The sequence below is a fragment of the Antedon bifida genome, chromosome 4 (genome assembly GCF_963402885.1).
Source record: "Antedon bifida chromosome 4, ecAntBifi1.1, whole genome shotgun sequence".
NCBI classification, from domain to species: domain Eukaryota; kingdom Metazoa; phylum Echinodermata; class Crinoidea; order Comatulida; family Antedonidae; genus Antedon; species Antedon bifida.
The window spans coordinates 2,763,821-2,779,297 of NC_136229.1; the positions used below are offsets into that span (position 1 = coordinate 2,763,821).

At 33.6% G+C, this 15,477-nt stretch overlaps 1 protein-coding gene across 1 annotated transcript; it reads right to left on the bottom strand.

The window, feature by feature from the left end:
* Nucleotides 1-3,763: 3,763 nt before the first annotated feature.
* LOC144840380 (uncharacterized) lies at nt 3,764-14,338 on the bottom strand. The gene is made up of 4 exons (XM_078696180.1): nt 14,171-14,338; nt 11,573-11,733; nt 10,833-10,918; nt 3,764-10,480 (listed from the first exon to the last, which is right to left on the bottom strand). The coding sequence occupies exons 1-4, from the start codon at nt 14,309-14,311 to the stop codon at nt 7,686-7,688; spliced, it is 3,183 nt and encodes a 1,060-aa protein (XP_078552306.1). The 5' UTR covers nt 14,312-14,338; the 3' UTR covers nt 3,764-7,685.
* Nucleotides 14,339-15,477: the final 1,139 nt, after the last annotated feature.

Sequence of the window (15,477 nt, forward strand, 5' to 3'; positions counted from 1 at the left end):
AGAAGGAAAAAGATTTTAGGAAAGTGTATTTTATAAATTATTTGTTGAGAGAATGTATAGGATATTTAACAAGTGTTTTCAAACTGTAAAGCTCTGCCCAAATATGGTAGTGATATGCCCAAATATGGTAGTGATATGCCCAAATATGGTAGTGATATACCCAAATATGGTAGTGATATACCCAAATATGGTAGTGATATACCCAAATATGGTAGTGATATACCCAAATATATGTCCATATATGGGCACATACATTTTTTTGTCACATAACGTTTGATGGTGTGGACAGAGCTTAAAGTTTGCAATTAATATACTGTTGTCTCAAACTTACTACCCTTGGCCTTACATGAAGTACATTCAATACAGTAGAATTCTTATTATTATTATTATTATTATTATTATTATTCAAAACTCAAGAAAGTATAGGCCTATCCCCTGAATAGGAGTCAGCCATCGTGTTTCATAGAATGTGTCTCCTTTATAGGGTGTACAAAAGCAGTACATTTTCAGATATTTTGATGATTTCGACAACAATTTTTTCATGTTGTTTTCTGAGAAGCTAATTGGTTCTCGACACTAACACAATGATGTACATGTGAAATGGTTTGTTTATTGGTGCATTTGGGATGATCTGTTCCTTGTGATTGGTCAATATTAAGTAGCCTATATCCATGTATTGCATCCTAGTAATTTGACCAATCACATGCAACATTTGGCATGATCTGTTCCTTGTGATTGCATGGTCAATACTACATTCATGTAGTGGGAATTAAAGTTAAAGACCCCTTCCCTGCAATTTTGGACGTTTTTTGGAAAATAATACATATATATCACTTTAAAAACATTAAACCATGTCATTCCTTGTCTTAAATGTACGTTTTATGGAAAATTATGGTAAAAAGTGAGAAACAATGCACTACCTAAGTAGCTCGCGGCGATCGACCTCTCGTGGACGGTCTTAGGCCTAGCCTAGCTAGGCTTAGTTTTGTAGGCCTAGCTGGTAAACATCGGTAACGTACGAACATCGTACGCTAGCTATATACCTAGCCTGACGTTGTATAGTTGCTGCATTAATTGTCTTTCTATTTTTGCCAGACTCCGTTGATACAAATTGGGGAAAACCCGGTATTTTCGCTGAAAAGTTAGGAGTCTTCCATTTGTTTTGGCCTCACGATCGATCGAAAAGTGGGCGAATTACAGGTGAAAAACAAAAATATCAATCCGCGCGCAATGCATTTTGGGATTTATAGCGGGCCACTATAATTATTAGAATCGACTTATTTTTCACATTTTTAACCGTTTAAAGACGAAAAAAGTTATCGCAATAGGACCATATAGTATTATTTTTACATTAAATATAGTTTGTGATCTTAAATTAGGTCTAAAAAACGTAGGGAAGGGGGCTTTAACATATATCTGAGCAACAACACACAATGGAACATCTTTGAATTGTTCCTGTTCTGACGTACTACCATTACTTTACTTATTTGTACTGTTTTAAAAATCAAATATTTAATATTATAGTAATTTATAACGTTTTTATAGCAATATTTATTAAATTGTTATTGGTTTTTTTTAAAGTTACATTTGTTTATAAAGTACTATAATTCCTTGATAATCCATACCTTGATTTTAATTAAATCTAATTGGTTTTACTTGTTGGCACTTTTTATAAATTGATGTAATACATTTTATCTGATGAACTCGTAATAGTGATATGCTGACATAGATATACGATTACCATACAAATTCAGGAATAAGCCCAGTTATTAGGAATAAGCCCAGTTATTTGGAATAAGCCCAGTTATTATGAATAAGCCCAGTTATTAGGAATAAGCCCAGTTACTGGAATAATCCCAGTTATTATGAATAAGCCCAGTTATTAGGAATAAGCCCAGTTATTAGGAATAAGCCCAGTTATTAGGAATAAGCCTGTTTCTACTTGTACAAATTTGGTGGTACAAAGACCGTGATGACATCATTCTGTCAACTAAATGTCTCATACGGCACACAGATGTGTGTGGTAGTACAGTAGTTTAAGTCTAAAATAGATTTGATGAGAGAAATTAAACCACTCTCTTGTGACAGGCTGAATGCGCAATTTGTGAAAATATATAAAAGTATTATCAATTGAAATTATTATTTAATATGAAGGCTTGCTGTGCTACAAACCTATGGGTGATTAAAATTCAGATGAACAATATAGAATAAATTTCAATTGCATTTTGTTGTTGTAACAAGTATACGATTCATGGGATCAAAGGTAAGTTATCTCACTCCCCCTGATTCTTTAGTTGTCACTAGATTGAGTCTAACAAACTATTGCAAGTCATCAAGATCTATCAATACATCTAAATAGAATAAATTTCAATTGCATTCTGTTGTAACAAGTATACTATTCATGGGATCAAATGAAATGTTATCTCACTCCCTCTGATTCTGTAGCTGTCACTAGATACTGTCTAACTGATTATTGCAAGTCATTTAGACTTTTGCAATTTTGTTGACTCAAAAGGCTATTTCCACCCATCTATACAGAATAAATTTCAATTGCATTCTGTTGTAACAAGTATGATTCATGGGATCAAAGGAAATGGATATTATGTATTAACATTGCATACAGCTAGACTCTTTTCTAGCAATAGCCTTGCAATAGTCTGTTAGACTCTATCAAGTGACAGCTACATATACATTGTTTAATGTTCCTAAAAAAACCCATATGAAAAAAAAAAAAAAATTGACATAGTTGTTTTATAATGTACTGAATGGTACTGGTCTGTTTTGTAAACGGCTGTGAAATGTTCTGAATAAATTACAAGTATTACGTTATTAAATACATCCAAGTTATATCTAATTTCCCATTTTTCAAAAATTTCCCTGTACTATAGTACAGTAAATTTTTAGAAAAATTACCAAAATATTTTTTGTATTGCAGTAACATTGCAGAACATATTATTTGATTCTGCGCATGTCATATTATTATATATAGTAACCAGGTACGTCAAAAAAAATAAAAGGGTCTAAATTTGGCAAAAAATCTCTGTACTATAGTACAGGGATTTTTTTGAGGAATGACCAAAATACTGGATTTTAAAAATTTGTTGAGGTAACATACGCAGAGTATATGTGATTCTGTGCTTTTCACATTATGATACAGTAACCAGGTATGTACAATACAAAGATGGAAAAATTGCCAACATATTGACATTTAAAAATAAGTTGAGATAACATGCTCTATGCATGTCAATTATGACATACCAGTTATATCAAAAAATAAAAGGTCAACATTTTGCAATTTCCATGTACTGTACTATAGTACCAGGATTTTTTTGAATTGCCAAAATGTTGATTTTTTAAAATATGCAGAATATATTATTGTTCTGCACATGTCACAATATGATATAGGAACCAGTTATGTCAAAAAGTGTTGAAATTTGGCAATTTTTCAAAAATTTTCCTGTACTATATATAGTATAGGGATTTTTTTGAGAAAAAATACCAAATTTTATTTGTTGAGGTAACTTAGCACACGTTATTTGATTCTGCTTTTATCACATTATTATTCAGCGCATGTTAATTTTGACATAGTAACCAGTTATGTCAGAAAATGAAACGGTCGACATTTGGCCATTTTTAAAAAATGTCCCTGTACTATACCAGGAATTATTTTTAAAAAGACCAAAATTTCTATATTTTTTAAATGTTATAAAAACATGTGACTATAGAACACTAGGTAACATGTACAGTACTTGTTAGTATACTGGCAAACATTTTATTCCATTGAACGCTTTTAACCTTAAACATTAATACAAATCACAATGTTCTAGTGGAGGTAGCACATTAACCCTTATCATTATTACATTAATGGTTCTTGTTACCGAAAAAATGCCCATTTTGACAAATACATCTTAGCTTATACTACTACGATACACACACGTTTCGGGATCTTTCGATTTGCGACGAATGATGACCTAACTAGGTCAGACCAAACTGTGCCGCGGTGGAAAGCGACAGTTCTCACAAAACGAAAGCTCCCCCAATGAATTGCCCACAACAGCTGCAGATGCCAACATTTTGTTTATATAATTTTTAACAATATTTTTTTTCCAATCTCATGAAAAATTAAGCATTTATTATTTTAGGCTTATTTACTGCTAGCAAAGCAGACAATAGCTGCAACAACAGTGGACGCCAATCAAGAGAATAGGTGGCGCTATACAGTTTGAACGGAACTATTGCAGTAGTACACTATGTCTAGTACATCCATATATGGTGTAGTACATCCATATATGGTGTAGTACATCCATATATGGTGTAGTACATCCATATATGGTGTACCAGAAATGACCAATAAGAATTCTTCCATGCCACTCAAAATTGGTTGCAATGTTTAAATCACATTTATTAGGTGGGGTGTGAAGAATCTTTTTGCACTAAACAAAAATTATTATTTACTTCCGATTATTAAATATCTTATTTATACACAATACAAATGCCCATCAGATGCACTATATTATACAAAACTAAATTGGTCTTCCATTTTATCGTAAAGCGTACACGGAGTACAATCAACTTACTTAATTTCAACAACCCAAAAATGTAAATAAATACTGGCCTTAATAGACGGTAAATAGTTAAACTAAAACCGTGTACACTAAATTTAAAGTGTGTACTTATATGAATCGAATATAAGCCCACCCTTGATAAAATAATAAGCCCACCACCTAATGTAAAGTATATAAAGGACACCTTATAAACCAATTGAGAAATAAACCCAACACCAATAGACTCAAGACTCAAATCCACTTTTTATACAAATCATTTATGTGTGGTCATATTACCCAACTTCACTCTAAAAAAAGGAATCCTTTTTTCGGGTAAAAATGGCATGAACTTTATGTCATGGTGGCAATAATTTCATTACAAAAACAAAATCACCAAATCAACCATATGTACAAGATAACAATAACTTACAGGATGAATATTGTATTGCCTGGTTGCTATGGCAATATATCTGATATTTTACCAAGCAACAAATCTAAATAGTTAAGTACACAATTAATTTACCTGTTCAGATGAAATGTGCAGAGGGTTAATATTCAAAAATTATTATACTGGCACTGTAGTATTAATATTATAGTAAGTAACTATTAATTTTATATTATATTGGCTATTACTTATTTATAACTTCTTTATAAGTTTGGTTTGGTCCCTGGCTTGTAAAATGTAAACAAAATCTCAAAATAAAAACAGGATTCCTAAAAATAAATATCATTTTCTGATATATCACACACATAATTAAAATATATAAGTTGTCTTGTAGACAAGCTTTGTGGTATTAACCAGAAAAAAGCTTTAAAAAATATATATATAAACTTTTAAGAATCAAATAAAATGTTAGCCCGTGGTATATAAAGTATTTCTTTTGTAGGTTTAGTAGTAGTACTTAATTATTATTATTAAATTCCCATATTTGGTAAACAGACAGAAAAAAATGGACTGAGGAACAGGTAAATACAATGGAACATTAAATACTATCAACAGAATGTTGTTACTGGCCATGATAAGGAATGCATTGTAATACTACTACCAGATGCTAATTACATCAGCGTAAGAATTATTATATAATACTACAATTAAAAGATAGAATACAAAATTTGTAAGTAAGTTGTCATAGTAATTTTCCCATTTCACAATCTATGCGCGACATACATGCCTACCGCGCATGCATCATTTCCAATAAAGCGTTGCCATGGTTATCAAGGAAGCTTGACGTTGACAACACATTGCTGGCATAAGAATTGCAAAAAATGGTATAATTGCAAAAAATTTGTATAATTCCAAAAAAATCTAATCAAAATGGGGTAAAATCATCATTATTTCATAAAATAAAATTACTAATAGTTAATGCACTTGATAAACCAAAATATAATATTTCAATACACGAGGTAGGTGTAGATTCCAATATGGTATTGTTACAATGCCTCTCTAATAAATTCAATAAACTCTAATAATATTCATTTCCAATCATAACAAAATATTTAAAAACTATTTACCTTCTAATACCTTAACTACGTTTGGCAAATAGTTTACCATTACAAATATTTTGTTTCGGTTTCAAATTTGTTCAAACATTTAAAATTCTTACTTTCATCAGCTGCAATACAAAACAACAACTAGCATAATACATTTCCAGTTAGGAAACCATGTCATCATTTATTCTACTGCAGTTACAACTATATTTAGGTAATCATTAACAATGCAGTGACTACCTCATAAACGTCTACATTGAAACAAACTTAGTATGAACATATATTACTGCAGTAAAAAATGCACTTACTGCAGTTACTGCAGTAACTATATTTTGTTCAATTTGTTAATGCAATAATTTAGCAAGTTTTGGGTGATCATACACAATGTAGTGATTGCCTCATAAACTTCTACATTGAAACAAACCATGAAAATATATTACTGCAGTAAAAAGTGTAATTACTGCAGTATCTGCAGTAGAATAAGTTTGACATGATCCCTTAAAAAAGCCGTGACCAAGTAAGTTCCCAAGTAAAATAAAAAGTTCCCTCCCAATTCTCTACGTGCCTGTGTTTGTAACATCGACAATATTTCCCCATTTTAACATTACTTACAAAATAAACTACAAACTGCTAACCAGTACGAAAATATATATCTACCTTCTAGGCAGATAAAAATTATAGGAAAAAATGTATACAACAACCTGATAATTACACCTTATACCACATAAAACATAAAGATGACAATTTCTTTATAGCAATTTTTACATAAACAATAACAATCTATAGTAAATTGGTATATTCCTTAATATCCACAATTATACTTTTAAAAACTAAATAATCAAATTTCTTTCAACAAAAACTTTTAAAAACAAACTTCGTTTCAATTTTATGTCCATTAATAAAATAAACTTACTACGCGATTTTATAAAATGATTTAATAATACGTAATAAATAACGTTTATAAAAAATAATGCCGCAATACATAACAATGTTCAATGCAGGATAATGCCGTTACTTAATGCCTTCAGTTTGAAAATATGGTTTATTGCAAATAAATTTTGTTTGACAATGTAGTCAATAGATGAGAAGTTGAGATGTGAACCTTGTATTTCTTTGAGCCGTATTCACACGTAAAATAATGAAATTGTTACATTGGTAGACACAATGTTTCCATGTTACATCGATGTAAAATCTCGGAAAAAGTCGGCAAACTTTACAGGCTTCCGAGAGAAATATCACATCGATGTAGCATCAATGAAGCAAAGCATACTGTATACGTATCTGCGTATAAGCAGCTATCTTTTTACGCAGTGAATGTGTGTGAAAGCGATTTAACTCGGTAAGGTATTATCTTGGGAGATATACCTAAAACAATTTGTTACATTTGTGTTGTACGTGTGAATCGGGTATAAGCAGGAGACCAATAGCGATTCAACCTAATGCCTTTGAATTCTTTACATTCTAACTACAAAATATGACAGATATAGACTATGCACAAAAATATGGGAGTTGTAATAAAACAAAATAAAATTCTAATGCCCTTCTTACTACATTTTTGGAATGTAAACAATAAAAAACAAAAAAATTAAAAAATTTACTGACCACTGTGAGCTTGTTTTGTAATTGATGATGAAAAGCAAATTTGTTAGTTGTTTACTTTGCACCATCTTGGATTAACTCTTCTTCTTGAGGGCGAGATTCTGGCGTTGTCTCGTTGTCTTTCCTGTAAAGATGCTTATGCGCTTTTTCCATGTGTTCAACCAGCGTCTTCAATCTAGTGAAGCTGTCTGTGCAATGACGACACTTATGAACCTTGCCGAGATTGATGTGATGGCGTGTGAGCATGTGTCCCTTCAGCGTTCCACGATTGATGAAATCTTTTCCGCAGACAGTGCAGATGAACGGCCGATCACCGGTATGTGTTCGCTCATGAAGCTGCATGTTGCTCTTGACGGTGAAACGTCTGCCGCAATACTGACACTTGTACGGTTTATATCCTGTGTGGATACTCAAATGCGTGGTAAGCACTTTTTTCGCAACAAAGCCTTTTCCGCAAATGTTACACTTGTGGGGTCGCTCGTTGCGATGGCGTTTCATATGTGTGTTGAGATAGTGTCGTTTTATCTCCTTATGGCATAAGTTGCAACGCACAACTTCCATGTCGCGGTGCACTAATTTCAAATGCATCATTAAAGACCCTCGGAATGCAAACTTTTTCTTGCAGACATCGCACTCCAACTTTTTTTCATTAAGTGGTACATACTGCTCGACGTGGCTTTCAATCATACCAACAGACGAGTACGTCTTAGAACATTGGTTGCACTTGTAACGCTTTCTTTCGCAGTGCTTCTTCACGTGCTCCAGTGCACTATTTACATCTTTTAAGGTCTTGACACATTTGTTACAGAAATAGACAGACTGATCTGGAACACCTTGAAGACTAACTTTTTGAATTGAAAAGTTCTTCAGAAGATATGATTCATCCATTTTGCCTTCTGGCATCTGAAAGTTGTAGATGGTTTCATAGAACAAAGCAGCTTCCTTAGCGTGTAAAACTCTTAGTCGTTTGTCAAACGTCATGCTATATTTCTTCCAATTCTTGTTTTTATCACCAGTAGTTTTCTGTTCTGGTTCTTGAGAAGTTGTCATCAATTGTTGGTCTCCGCTCTCCTGAGAATTACCATCTTTTTCCGAATATGGAATCGATACCCCATTTGCGCTAAGGTCAAGAGCCTCGTCAGGTACTTCTTGTTCACCAGAAGAATTGAACACTTTGCACGATGACGCATGACAAGTCCCAACAAACTTAAAAAGCCTACGGGTGAAGTCTTGATCCTCCAACAGTTGGGTGGGATTATCATGACTAGACAACATCTGTAGGATGTCATAGCTAATCTCATCTTTTTGAGAGGAATTCCTCGCAAGTGGGAGCTGGTACAGCTGCTTGCTGTAAGACAAAGAAGCGTTAAACACTTCTGAAGAGTGAAGATCATCCCAATCACTTCTCTTTTCAATACCAGAATCAGTAGTTCCATTTTTATGAACCCACTTTTCTTCACGTACCGACAAATCCAGTGGCATGTCTTCACACACTGAATCTTCTTCTTTTAGTTTGCCAACTGTTGTATCATCCTTCATTGGGATCTGCCAATTGCTTTCCTTGCCCTTCTTTTGGACAACTTTCAGGACAATTTGTCGTGACTCTTTGGATGATGCCGAGTTCTTTCTTGAATGGTATTCCTTTGGAGGGAGCTCTATCATTAGTTTTGTTGTTGTTGTGTGTTCATCTTGCTGTTCAACTACTTTCATAATTGTCACCACCTGATTCGTATCCTTCACTGTTAAATCTATAGGCGAGTACATTTTACTATAACCATTTTTTCCATTCTGAATATTGGATTCACTGGTTGAATTGGCTGGCGTGTCTTCAGTAACCTTTTCTCTAAGACGGCTTATGATATTATTCAAAGATCTTTTACTACTATCTTGACGCGAGAAAGAATAAATCTTTACATCCGAATTAGACATAATGTCAACGTTGGGGCAAGTTTGGGGCGATAAAGTCCCAGGTTGAGGCATTAAGACCACCGGTTGGGGCGATAATGTGCCGCTTTTGGGCGACAACGTGCCAGTTTGGGGCACGGACGACCCAGTTTGCGGCATTAACGTCCTAGCCTGTGGAGATAAGTCCAAAGACGGAGTTTGGGGTGAAAATGCACCTTCACTATTCAAAATATGCTGTATATTAGGTGGCAAGCTATCTGGCATGTGACCTACAAACTGGTTCTGATGAGATGGTATTGATGAGGTTGGAGTCTGAAATACAATCGGTTCTTGAGTTGTGGTTGATTGTAAGCCTGTAACTGGAAACAGCTCCTGCTGTTTATTCATTGATGCAAACATAAGTTGATGTTGTGCTGTGAGTTGTCTAAGTGCAGCATCAGCTTGCTGTCTCTCAAACTGTTCACTGGTTAATTCCTCAGCATGACGTTCGCCTCGATGGTAAAGTCTCGCCATCGGCCAAAGTATCGACGTCTTTGACTTCACTTGTTTCGGATCTAACACCATCGGATTTACAGCCTCTGGTCTGCCATTAAGTTGTGGCAGAGGTTGCTGCTGCAGAACCTGCGAGTTATTTCTGTTTTTCTGCTCATCTTGCTTCAGTTGCGTCAGATCAATTGGAGCGTCGTTTGTTAAAACTTGAGAAGGAACACATTCTTTCAGCTGCTGGGGGTGTACAGTTGGTACACTAAGTGTGGCAACATTCTGAGAGTTAACTGCGTGAGGTGCCTGCATTCTCAGCAATGAATTTTCCATCTGGTTGTGTAAAAGTAGGGAGTTCATTTGAGCTGCTGGATGAAGGAAAGGGGCCATACCATATGGAAATGGAAATGCAAATGGAATCTGATTGGGTGACAACATAATACGTCCAGGAATAATTGGGGACACTATGGAAAAAAAGAAATAATAACAATATTATTATTATATACCTAAGTATTACCCACAGCAGCATTGTCATTTTTTTCAGCAATTTACCTTTGGATTTACTATGATAATTATATATATATATATAGTTATTGTACTTGCACTGATGAAGGGCTAGTGTTGCCCGAAAGCTCTACTAATTTTTCATGGCTTTTTTATCGTTTAGATTTAGCTTGTAGCTTATTTTATTTTGTATCTCTATCGAGATCCAGCCACTGATACCCACAGCATTGTCATTATTTTCAGTAATTTGCCTTTGGATTTATATATATATTTATTGTGCTATCAATGAGCTGAAGATAATATTTTACTTACTGTTAGGAAGCTGGAGACTTTGTGCTACGGTGGCAACTGGGTTGGCGATGGTAGAAGGTATCGGCTCTTTTGAAACTTTGTTTGCACTGCGAAGCAAAAAAGATAATTATTAAGCGCCTTTCCAAAGATTAAAGCTACTTTCGAAACTTGAGGGAGTTTTCAGATGTTCACCATTCACACTTATAGGCTAAGGGAAACACTTACTGTACCCTTAAAATTAAAAAAAATCTCCTATCTAAGTGAATACAATTTAAGGGAAATACTTAATATTTAAGGGAAATATCTCACTTTAAAGTATGACTGGTGAATACGTCCATTGGCTATTCCATAATTTAGTTTCATGGACAAAAAATGCACTGTAAACTTGAGTTATGACTTGGAATTATTGTATTTATTGTTATTCAATTTTTTTAATTTACAGATATATTGGTTACATATTGAAATATATATTTCTCAAATAAATGTATGATTTTATATGAGCCTGCCAACAACATATCAATTTATTGTATGTTTTAAGCGAGACAAATAAAGTTTCTGTATTAGTTGCTACATACAGTTCATTTAAATTGTTCATAGATTTGTGTGCAAGAGAACTAGTGTATTAATATAAAAAAAATGTGTCCAGTATTAGGAGAGTTGCATGTAGGGAAATCTGTAATCAAACGTGTCCAGTATTGGGAGAGTTGACTGTAGTGTAAGAGAAATCTGTAATCAGATTAATCTCAGAAATCATTCCTTACTTTCTTCTTCTCCTCATGGGTCGAAGGTTATGTAGACCGTCTTCATCCTTAAGGAATCTTGTGGGTACGATCCCTTTACGTAACATACGCCGCCGCAACTCATACGGTTCAAAGTCATCTGGGCTGAAATGCAGTGAGCACACCTTGGTATGCTTCTTGAGCTGTGGAAAAATAATAATAACAATAAGCACCTTTTATTGATAAGAAACTTGATTATTATTTAAGCACATCCTCACATTTTATTTTAGGTGTGTGATTATTAAGATTATACTAAGTGATAAAAATTACTCAAAATTCACCGATAAGCTAATCATAGATTTATTTATAAAATCATATATTTTTTTAGTACGACGTAAGTTAAAACATTTTCAAGATTTTAAGTACATTAAGCTCTGTCCACACACTATCAAACATGGTAGTGATATGCCCAATTATGGCAGTGATATGACATCATTATGTCCATATATGGGCACATCACATTTTATTTTAACATAAAGTTTGATAGTGTAGACAGAGCTTTAGATTACTTTCTTGTAATTATAATTAAAATTTCTAGTTTAAGACAAAAAAACTTCATCTAAATTCAAAATTAATAACACGGGTTACTATACACAAATAAACAGCAAAACGACAAAAGTGGAGGGTGAACTAACAGTATTAGAAATGTTGGTTTTGAATAAGGTTGAGTTTAATACAATGTGTATGTCTGCATCACTGTATAGTGTTTTTCTATAAAAATAATTTTTATACATTCAAAGTGAATTTTAGGACTTAGCTTATAAAGCTTTTATTAAAGCTTTTAAACAGTACACAAACACACAATGTATACAATGGAAAATACAGTATAAAGCAGCATTCATGATTGCATTAAAAAGAATAGTATTATCTATAGCATTGGTTTATAGTGTATGAAGACAAAACAGATTTCATTGAACCATTTCGACCTCCAAATTTAGTACACTTCCTGTGTCTCCCTTTTATATAACATCTCATCTATTCAGCTGTACCATGGTCTTTAGGTCCATGGCTTCACTACTTTTTTAAAGAGAATAAACATAACACACCCCCCCCCCCCCCCCCAATTGTGGGGAGGGGCTGCTGAGTGTATATTGGAGTAATATAATGTGTATGCCATTTTCCCAAAATTGTTTTGTGTCACAGGGTGACGGCTTTGAAGGGGTACCTCAAAAGATTAAGTGATTTTTTTTGATTTTTTTTATTTCAATCATCTATTATAAAGAAGGTACAGTAACCTGGTTGGAGGGTACACACCTAATTGGTGACAGTGGCTTAGGCTGCTTTTGTGCTTTCCTGGCAGCTAGTGACTATGATTTTATATTTTCTCCTTGCGTCGTGTTTGTTAAATTTGTTGATTTGTATTATATTTTGTACAATGTATCTTTTGCCTGAATAAATAATAATAACCCTTCTTTTGGCCTAATGAGTTAACTGGGGCTAAACAAAAAATTATATAAAGCAAAACCGAACCCAATCTTCATAACTCTGATATAACAACGTGATTCGTACAATTAGGTGATATTTCTTCTTTTACTTTTCAGGGAACTGATTCACTTGCAATTATTGGCCAAATACAAAACAATTGCTTTCAAAAAGCAGAGCTTGGTAACAAAGTTGTAAAAATGACTAAACCAAAATTTGTTTCTTTATAATATAATAATATAAAATGTATAGTGAAAATAGAAAATAGATACAGCAGACTACATGATACAAGCCAAATTTACCTTAAATTCTCACATTTTATTCATTCAGACTGGTATTTCTATGAAATTTTACTGTTGTATCTATTTTATCATATAACTTAAACAATGCCTACAATTTCAAAAACATATGTTTCTTTAACTAATTAAAATAATTGAATAAGCCCAGTTGCGTTTACCAGCCGATGAATATGCGTTTAAAATATTGTGTTTAAAAGTTTTTACTTTAATCTATTATTACCATCAAATATCAATTGAAAATATCACCAATCAATATACCATTCCCCCACTAGTTTCTGATCTTTTTAGCATGGAGAGCAATAATATACTGAAACATTTTTGTTCCCAAAGTATCTTTTCTACTAGCCTACCATCTGGTGTGATTCATATTAATTAATTCAATATTGTTTTTGAATGCTCAATATGCGATAGAAACAGTAACGAATATTTAAATTTATGCGACCGAAAATACTCTAGGCCAACTTATTCCTAGGGCCTAGGCCGAATAAACATTGTAGCGTCTCCGCCGCCGCCGATCACACACGACACCACCTGTTTGCACGGGTACGGTATCCAAACACACATTGGATAAAAACATGTGTTTTAACTCGAATGCAATCTTTATTTCCGAACTATCGAATAAGAATTAATTTTCATATAAATAGTAAACTAACTACTCCACATCAAGTGTATTTAGCAGAGTAAATAGTGCTAGGTTTTAAAAACAATTCTATCACTCTGCTCGCGATGATCGCTTAGCCTATTCTAAGCCAACACCTTCAAATTGAATAGGCCTCTTCCATTTAAAAGGCGCAAGGCCTATGCTAATAAATAGGCCTATCAAACGATAAACAGTTAAGGCGGCTTTCGATAAACTTACTCTGTCTTCTGTAAAATCTATTTTATGCAGCCATTTCTTTCGCATTACAGGGTCTTTCGGAATTCCATGAAAAGAAATAGCTTTCTCGCAGGTCCTGGAATCGTTGCGGCAGCACGGAATACAACATCTTTGGTGTACCATTTTTTACTGCATTTCGCCCGAATTCTCTTTGCCACCATTTTCTACATATGACGTCAAGGTGTGGCTTTATTAAATGCGCAAACGCAGCCTTGAGGCCTGATGTAAATCGGAAGCCTCGCTTTGATATAATGAATTCTCGTTTTTAAGTACCCCTACTTATAATTTTGATAATTAGGTAAATGTAGCATTTTAAATACTATTTATGAGAGCCACACAAAATGTAAACGAAGACAATTGTTTTTGTTCTGTTATTTTTTGTTTACAATTAAATGTGGTCATAGGCCTACTTCAAATAGGATATAATATTTAATGTGTTTCTTATCATGATTATCAATATTGATTATAAATCATGTATTGTACCACCAAACTGATTATAAATGTTTTTATGACTTTTGTGTACTCAGTAGGCCTATTAGATCACTTCAATATTTATTTTAGGAAATAAATAATATTAGGTATAGACTTTTTATAAATGTATTGTATTAGCTTACTAGGCCTACTTAAAAAAAAAGTGCATTTCACTGCTGGAGGGAAGGGTATTCGGAGGGAAAAGTAAAGTCTACAGTACGAACGGAGAGAGAAGTACGCATTATTGGCACGCGCGCGTAATAAACATTGATAACTTCATGTCACGATCCTGCCTCTCTGGCCACGAAGGTCTAACCATGTGATCTTATTACTTTTAGAAAAAAAAGTTATTAACTAACGTTATATGATTTGCCTAAGTATTCAAATTAGAACCAACACGTTAAGTAGGCCCTTGGCACTCGAGATTCGAACTCAGGGGTATACTGAGAATAGGCCATCTACCAAAGTAAGTGATAAGCCCATAGAGTCAATCATTATTTATTTACCGTTGATGTTTAAAATTTTTTGTTTAACTGTAGGCCTACCGTGAGCTGATTTTACTTCGGATACGATTTCAAAGGAAGGGAATAAAATTCTCTTTAACACAAATACCATTCTTTAGTGACAAAGAATTCCCAGTCACACTTAGTGCGTTTTGATAATAGTGTGATAGACGTATTGTTATAGGTTATGGCTGCTGCATGCCTGGCGGCGCACTTATATAATTTCTTATATAATAATTATTCATGATAAATGTTGGAAATCAAAATCCTGACCATGCACCAACCGACAATTATACTAGTGTTCATAAATGACGA